Source organism: Stegastes partitus, unplaced genomic scaffold (genome assembly GCF_000690725.1).
Source record: "Stegastes partitus isolate 25-593 unplaced genomic scaffold, Stegastes_partitus-1.0.2 Scaffold422, whole genome shotgun sequence".
Lineage (NCBI taxonomy): Eukaryota > Metazoa > Chordata > Actinopteri > Pomacentridae > Stegastes > Stegastes partitus.
The window spans coordinates 353790-362354 of NW_007578153.1; the positions used below are offsets into that span (position 1 = coordinate 353790).

Below are 8565 nucleotides of genomic sequence, written 5' to 3' on the forward strand. Positions count from 1 at the left end.
GTACAGATCTACAGTCTCTCCACCTACCCCTCACCTGTCACTGCAGCACCAGCAGACCAGCTCACCTCAGCTTAAATGTTGCAAAACTACTCTGATGATTCAAAGTTGTGATGCTGAGGGATTCATCCACACATGTTCCAAACTAGAAACTGATTCAGAAGAATAATGACACAGAAAGACCGACCATGCAAATTGACAGAACTGGTTCCTCACGTTTGTTACACCGCTTAATCCTCATTAGGGCTGGAGTGTATCCCAGCCGATTTAAACATGGGACACCCCGGACAGGTCACCAGTCTATCACAGGGCTACACTTGGAGACAGACAACCAAGCACACTCACATTCACGTCTACGGACAATTTAGAATCACCAACATGTTTTTGGACTGTGTGCGAGGAAGCCGGAGAACCCCGAGAGAACCCACACTGCACGGGGAGAACATGCAAACTCCACGCTCCCACCAGGACGCAAACCGGCGACTTTCCAACTGCGCCAACTTGCAGCCCACATGTGAAAACCTCAAAGTCTAATTCTGTGTTTCAGAGACTACTATCGGTGGAGTGCAGTTTCAAAGTGGAAACCCTGCAGTTTCATTGGGTTGGAGAACATGTTAGCGTTAGTCATCACCCATACACGACATTCTCTCACATTTTACTGCCACATTTCCAGAGAGAAAAGCAAAGCAAGACAAAAAAAAATATTCTGAGCACTTAACACAAAACTTAACTTGTTGGTTTAAATGAATTCACAGCAGTATGAAAAATAATTGCAGTATTAGTCTTTTGACACTAATTTAAGGAAATTCTCACCACTGAACTAAAGCCAAGACATCTGTTTAGTTGTCCTTTGTTATGCCAGTCTCTTGAGGTCAGACAGAATAACAGTTGAAGGCAGTATTAAGGCAATATCAGTGAAAGCTGTTCTGTATTTTCTTCTCTAAATCCTGAGCTTACATTACCTTCCTCTGTGACAGACGAGTAGGAGCAAGATAGCTCCAAAATCCAAACCGGTTAAATCTGCCTTCATCTAACAAGTTTGTTTGCTGCTCTTCTTTCCTGGGAACCACTTCATTAACGCTGCACTTTCAACAGCTTGATGTGGCCGAACTTTCATTTCCAAATAAATTGCGAAACAATGCTCGCACCATGCAAATTAGTGAGACAGTAATGACGGGCCTCAGGTATTCTGACACGTCTTTTGTACTTAGCCGTGTTAATGCCTCCCAATTTGTCAGGATAGGACTCACGTAATTCCTAAAGCAGCAGGTGTCAGTTGAGCTCGTTTTGAAACTGTGTTGAAAGCTCAAGCTCCATGAAAAGGAATATAATATGAGGTGGGTTGGATTGAGAGGCAATCTCTGAAGGGCAAACAATGTATTGATTCATTTTTAGATGGTGTGCCACAACCACAGGCTTTGATGCATGCTGTGAAGCACAAAATGCTCTGTTTTCCTCCCCTTCCTTCCTTACTTCTTCCTCGCTGCTGCTGCGTCTCCAAAATGAGACATTACAGCTCAAGCTTTACTTTGAAGGGGAATGTTTTCCATTACTTTTTTTTTGTTTTTCCCCGTTTGGTTGGATTTGTGTGTGTGTGCATGTGAGTGTTCTCTCATCTTGGTCATGGTCGGTTTTCAAGTGTGATCGAGTCGAGGAGGTTGTAGATGAAGCGTGTATGCATGTGTAGTTACTACCGAGCAGGACCAGTCAATCCAAAGAACATAAAAGATTATAAAAGCGTGATACATCAGCGGATGGGATATTATTGTCTGATAAGCAAGACGATTACATTAAATTGTTGCTCCGACAGCGGACCTTGAGCCAATGATAGCATCCAATAATGCAGAGCATGCAGCAGAGCAAGCGAATGACATGAAACCGAGTTGTGGGTGTTGATTTTTTTTTTGCCTCTCTGCCCTTTCTCCTGAACTGCACTCAGCTTGGGGTCATATGCGAGGGGGACGACCTCCTCACACACGGACACAGAGGGGACCGAGTGTGGCTTCAAAGCAGAGGCACTGAATAGACTTTCGGTTACATCTCCCTCGTGTTGACAAAAACAATGCTCGTTATCCCTAAATGCAGCCCAATCCACCAGCAAGGCAGAATACAATCAGTTACAATCAGAATATATAATCTCGCGAAGAAAAAAAACAAATGCAAAGAAATGCTCATCGCTGATAGGTACTATTTTATAGACGCCACTGGGAAGCGGTGAGACTAGAGCTTCAAATAACTTTAATGACAATGCAGACAAGCCAATAATTTTCGGAGGCAGACTGATCAAATTATATTGTGAAATGAAAACTACTGGCAGATCACAGACAGACGTGTCAACAGTTTTATGAATAATTTAGATTTTCCTGTCTGGTATTGCGAGTGAAATGCCAGCAGCAAAAGCAAGAAAAAAAAAAGCAGCGCAAGTGAAAAATAAATCATCAAAATAACAAACACTACAGGTTTAAAAAATAGTCCTAAGAATAGATGGGGAAACTGAGCAACTGATAGAGTGACATTAATCTTTGTGGCATGAAAATCACTATAAGTAAAAGTAAGCAATATCAGACTTATCCAGCTCTAGTTTACAAAGCTGTGCATACACTGCTATGCTATACTGTTTTCTTTTTTCACCAGTAAAACACTCCTTGTGTATATCAGGGGAGGAAGGCATATGGTGCAAAGTCAGGTGTTGTCTTATTGTTTACACACATCCCAAACCCGGACAAAAAAAAAAGGTAGAAATCAATTCATCACATTTGTTCTGAGAGCAGGGATCCAAGGTCAGTGAAATACAAATGAAATTATCCTTCAATGATTTGAAAAGACAATGAAATACGTGCTTCAGATTGACGGCAGATATTGTGCAATTTAGGTAATTTAGCCACAATTAAGACTATTCTGAATGGAATATGTCAGCACTTTGCTACTTCTGCACCTGCATAAAACTGGGAGAGTCACAAGCAATCACTGCAGCAGAGGGCAAGATCTATAACTTTCATAATGCAACCTGAGAGCGTATACTTGTTAGACCCAGACATCCTGGTAAAAGCATGTGGCTTTCAAACTGCATGCCCTTTTATCCTTATCTGTCATGTAAAACTGCTTTAAGGTAAGATGAAGGTGCTTCCTGCCTCTGTTCCTGCAGTCATCTCAAGGTGGCAGGAGAGTCAGTGTGTCGTAACTGCAGCCTCAATGCAGAAATCTACATCAAACTTTTTTTTTTTTTTTGTAGAAAGTGCATTTCTATTTGCAACAGTGACAGATCCCTAAAGGCAGTAAACAACTGAGGAGTCATAACTGTTCTTTAAAGTTTATGCAACTTTATAAATAACATCAATAGACTACTGTTCCACCCACAGCTTTAGCAAGAAGGGTATTGAACTAAAGACCCCACTCCAGCGAAAATCTAGTTTCTTTGGTAACACACATTATGAGCAGCTGAAGGTGAGCTGGTGTGCTCGTGGTGCAGCAAGTGGGAGGGATGGCTGGACAAAGAGGTGGGAGCTTTATAGATCTGCATTCTAGAGAAAGTACTGGTTGGTTCTAAGCCAATTTAAGGCAGAAAGGGAGTTTTTAGCGGTTCAGCGGGTGATGTTAACAGATTACAAACTTACGATAAAATGCAAGATAATATGTTTTATTTTAAATAACTACATCAATAACAAACATGCTAAGCCTCTGAGTTTACTCTAACTGCACACTTGGTTGCAGGAGTGATCCCAATTTCTGCTATAACACTGAGAAAGACAGTCATCAGGCTTTCATGTCTACAGAATGTGAATTGATCTTTGAATCTAGAGCTACCGCCTTACATCCACGTCTGTCCACATTTCACCTCTGACCTTTCAAAGATAAAATGTCCTCCCTCAAGCATTTTATGCTGTTAGACAACTGTATGGAATTTTGTCATAATTAATGTATGAATTTTAGAGAGCATGTTTTGTTGAAGTCACGTTGACCTTTTACCACCTAAATCTGATCATTTCACGTTCGAGTCCAAGTGAACGTTTGGCTAAACTTCAAGACATTNGAGCGACAGCCTACAGTGCGAGCATTTTGCTGCATATGGCGAGTTACAATCACAGTGGAGAGTTCAAAAATCATTTGTCAAATTTGTCATACTTCATAAAATAATGCATAAATAACAGTGAACTAACTGACAAACTTCTGTGTGTCTCATTATTCCAGTTATCTGATTTGATGTCAATATGCAGATAAGCAACAACAACTCAAAACGTGTGTCTTACCGCACAATAGGGAGCTTTGTAAAGGGCACCGGAGGCAGCTTCAGGCCATCGGGGAGGGTGATGACCTCCATTCCACCCGGACACTTGGAGGTGTAGTTCTCCAGACTCTGGGTCACTTCTTTCTTTTCTATAAATGCAAGAGCACCAAACAGTCAGAAAATCAATAGCCTCAAGTACGTAAAACAATCTATACATATAATTACCGCTGGACAAGACGGCAACAATTATGATATAACACAACTGCCGTTACAGCTCCCTACACCCTGATGATCTGAGCACCATCGCCGGCGTGGAGGATTCATCTTTGTGTGGGATATAAATTAGCCGGACATTAATGACCTGTGGTGTGTCTCTCTCTCAGCAATAAGAGCCCCGGCCTTCAAGTAAAATTCTAAGTTTTATTGTATCATCAATACCTTTTGAGGGAACATTACTGCTCACCCAGCCGTAGAATTTGCTTTGGCTCTGCAGGTTTCCGGAGTGTCCATCAAGGGAGAAAGGACATTTACTTGCAAAGATTTTTATACGGATCTATAACCCTCCGTAGGAGCACATTAGGAGGTCTGATGATGGAAGGCTTTTTATGTGACTGAGGAATGGTGGCATTTTACCACTTTATTGTATATTCAATAAAAAATCTTGCTCACAGCTGTTTTGTAAAAACAAAAAAAAAATAACTACGTTTTTATTGTCAATCCAAAAGAGGATATATTCTTAAATTAGGGGCCAAGGGTTTTTGAGTCATTCCGAGTAAACTGTGTGAATAAATATGTTAATGGAAACTACAACCTTTGAAATAACAGCTGTAAGCCTGAAAACCATAAACTACAGATCAGAGCGAAGACGGGAAAAGAAGAGGTGAGTGAAGGAATGGATGAGAGGAAAAAGGAATAGAGGGCAGACAGATGAAGTGAAAGAACAGGGGGGAGAAAAAACAGAGCAAGAGATGAACCGAGTGACCGCTCAGTTGTGCTCCTGACTCACAGCGCTCATGATTGATGACATATTTGGCCATATTTTGTTTCTTGTTTGCCGAGTGTCTACAGCAGCTGTGTGTGTTTAGGGGCCACTGCAGGACAGGAGACCCCAGCAGAGGTTACGTGCTCGATGAAAATAATAAATAATTTCCATTTAAATCTTGGTTCTGTATGCATACAGTGAAGCGCTTTGGCTAAACGACTAAAAATGTGAAGACTTAACATTATATATTTATTTCTTCCATCATGATGACTAAAACCTGCTGGGACCCCAAGAAACTAAAAGTCAATTTCAATTTCAATTTGTCTTCTTTTGAAACTAGGATCAATGAAATGAAATGTCAGCAAGACACATTTAAAAAAAATCCGTATTTTATCAGCTTTGGAAAGAAATGTATTATTTCAGAAAAAATCATGACAGAAAAAGCAATCAGGACACCAGTGATTATTTTTTTTATCATATTTCTTTAGTGACAGTGGATCCTTTCAGTTTAATCTGTACCTTTAAAGCTGCATCTATTAATTAGTTTTTTCAATTGTTTCTGTTCTTGTTTTTTTTTACATTAGGACCCTGGAACAAGCTGTAAACATGTTGACATATTATCACCTTATAAAGTGGCGGACACGTTATCAGACATTTGCCATTCACACATCCCGCCGAGGCGAAGCGACATTAGCATTCATTTGGAGTCCCTAATGTATCAGGCTCTTCAGCTGCTAAATGCTCTCGTTCAGCTTTATGCTGAATTTTTTCTGTCTTCCTTTCGGTGCTGAGTAGGTCTATCTGGGATTTTACCACACTAGAAACAGGGTTGATGCAATAGAGGGCTAATGAAGAGTTACTGGACCAGATAAGACAAGGAACAGCCCCCTTATTTAGTGTGTCTCAAAATAAGGTAAATAAAATTAAAATTGTGCCCTGCAATTTAAAAGCCGTCTCCAGTCACTGATTAAACCCATAAACACTCCTCTGTGCATTAAAATTACATTTTTAAAAGGTGTTTCCATTGAAATAATACCATCCTGACCTAAATTGGCTAAGATGTAGCGCTACGCTGCTGCTTCCTCTAGAACAGGGGTGTCCAATCCTGGTCCTCGAGGGCCACAGTCCTGCATGTTTTAGATATTTCCCCTCTTCCAACACACCTGATTCAAATGATCAGCTCATCATCAAGCTCTGCAGAAGCCTGATAACGATCCTGATCATTTGATTCAGGTGTGTTGGAAGAGGGAAACATCTAAAACATGCAGGATTGCAGTCCTCGAGGACCAGGATTCGACATCCCTGCTCTAGAATGTACAGATCTACAGTCTCTCCACCTACCCCTCACCTGTCACTGCAGCACCAGCAGACCAGCTCACCTCAGCTTAAATGTTGCAAAACTACTCTGATGATTCAAAGTTGTGATGCTGAGGGATTCATCCACACATGTTCCAAACTAGAAACTGATTCAGAAGAATAATGACACAGAAAGACCGACCATGCAAATTGACAGAACTGGTTCCTTACGTTTGTTACACCGCTTAGTCCTCATTAGGGGTCACAGGGGGGGCTGGAGCCTATCCCAGCCGATTTAGGCAGGGGACACCCTGGACAGGTCACCAGTCTATCACAGGGCTACACTTGGAGACAGACAACCAAGCACACTCACATTCACGTCTACGGACAATTTAGAATCACCAACATGTTTTTGGACTGTGTGCGAGGAAGCCGGAGAACCCCGAGAGAACCCACACTGCACGGGGAGAACATGCAAACTCCACGCTCCCACCAGGACGCAAACCGGCGACTTTCCAACTGCGCCAACTTGCAGCCCACATGTGAAAACCTCAAAGTCTAATTCTGTGTTTCAGAGACTACTATCGGTGGAGTGCAGTTTCAAAGTGGAAACCCTGCAGTTTCATTGGGTTGGAGAACATGTTGGCGTTAGTCATCACCCGTACATGACATTCTCTCACATTTTACTGCCACATTTCCAGAGAGAAAAGCAAAGCAAGACAAAAAAAATATTATTCTGAGCACTTTACAAAACTTAACTTGTTGGTTTAAATGAATTCACAGCAGTATGAAAAATAATTGCAGTATTAGTCTTTTGACACTAATTTAAGGAAATTCTCACCACTGAACTAAAGCCAAGACATCTGTTTAGTTGTCCTTTGTTATGCCAGTCTCTTGAGGTCAGACAGAATAACAGTTGAAGGCAGTATTAAGGCAATATCAGTGAAAGCTGTTCTGTATTTTCTTCTCTAAATCCTGAGCTTACATTACCTTCCTCTGTGACAGACGAGTAGGAGCAAGATAGCTCCAAAATCCAAACCAGTTAAATCTGCCTTCATCTAACAAGTTTGTTTGCTGCTCTTCTTTCCTGGGAACCACTTCATTAACGCTGCACTTTCAACAGCTTGATGTGGCCGAACTTTCATTTCCAAATAAATTGCGAAACAATGCTCGCACCATGCAAATTAGTGAGACAGTAATGACGGGCCTCAGGTATTCTGACACGTCTTTTGTACTTAGCCGTGTTAATGCCTCCCAATTTGTCAGGATAGGACTCACGTAATTCCTAAAGCAGCAGGTGTCAGTTGAGCTCGTTTTGAAACTGTGTTGAAAGCTCAAGCTCCATGAAAAGGAATATAATATGAGGTGGGTTGGATTGAGAGGCAATCTCTGAAGGGCAAACAATGTATTGATTCATTTTTAGATGGTGTGCCACAACCACAGGCTTTGATGCATGCTGTGAAGCACAAAATGCTCTGTTTTCCTCCCCTTCCTTCCTTACTTCTTCCTCGCTGCTGCTGCGTCTCCAAAATGAGACATTACAGCTCAAGCTTTACTTTGAAGGGGAATGTTTTCCATTACTTTTTTTTTGTTTTTCCCCGTTTGGTTGGATTTGTGTGTGTGTGCATGTGAGTGTTCTCTCATCTTGGTCATGGTCGGTTTTCAAGTGTGATCGAGTCGAGGAGGTTGTAGATGAAGCGTGTATGCATGTGTAGTTACTACCGAGCAGGACCAGTCAATCCAAAGAACATAAAAGATTATAAAAGCGTGATACATCAGCGGATGGGATATTATTGTCTGATAAGCAAGACGATTACATTAAATTGTTGCTCCGACAGCGGACCTTGAGCCAATGATAGCATCCAATAATGCAGAGCATGCAGCAGAGCAAGCGAATGACATGAAACCGAGTTGTGGGTGTTGATTTTTTTTTTGCCTCTCTGCCCTTTCTCCTGAACTGCACTCAGCTTGGGGTCATATGCGAGGGGGACGACCTCCTCACACACGGACACAGAGGGGACCGAGTGTGGCTTCAAAGCAGAGGCACTGAATAGACTTTCGGTTA

The 8565-nt window shown here is 41.7% G+C and overlaps 1 protein-coding gene across 1 annotated transcript in view; it reads right to left on the minus strand.

Annotated features, from left to right (window-relative positions):
• Positions 1-8565, minus strand: part of trappc9 (trafficking protein particle complex subunit 9) — a 254895-nt gene that overhangs the window by 223238 nt on the left and 23092 nt on the right. The window contains exon 7 of the mRNA XM_008285913.1: positions 4245-4371. Coding sequence (XP_008284135.1) covers positions 4245-4371 — 127 coding nt within the window. The remainder of the gene's footprint in view (positions 1-4244; positions 4372-8565) is intronic.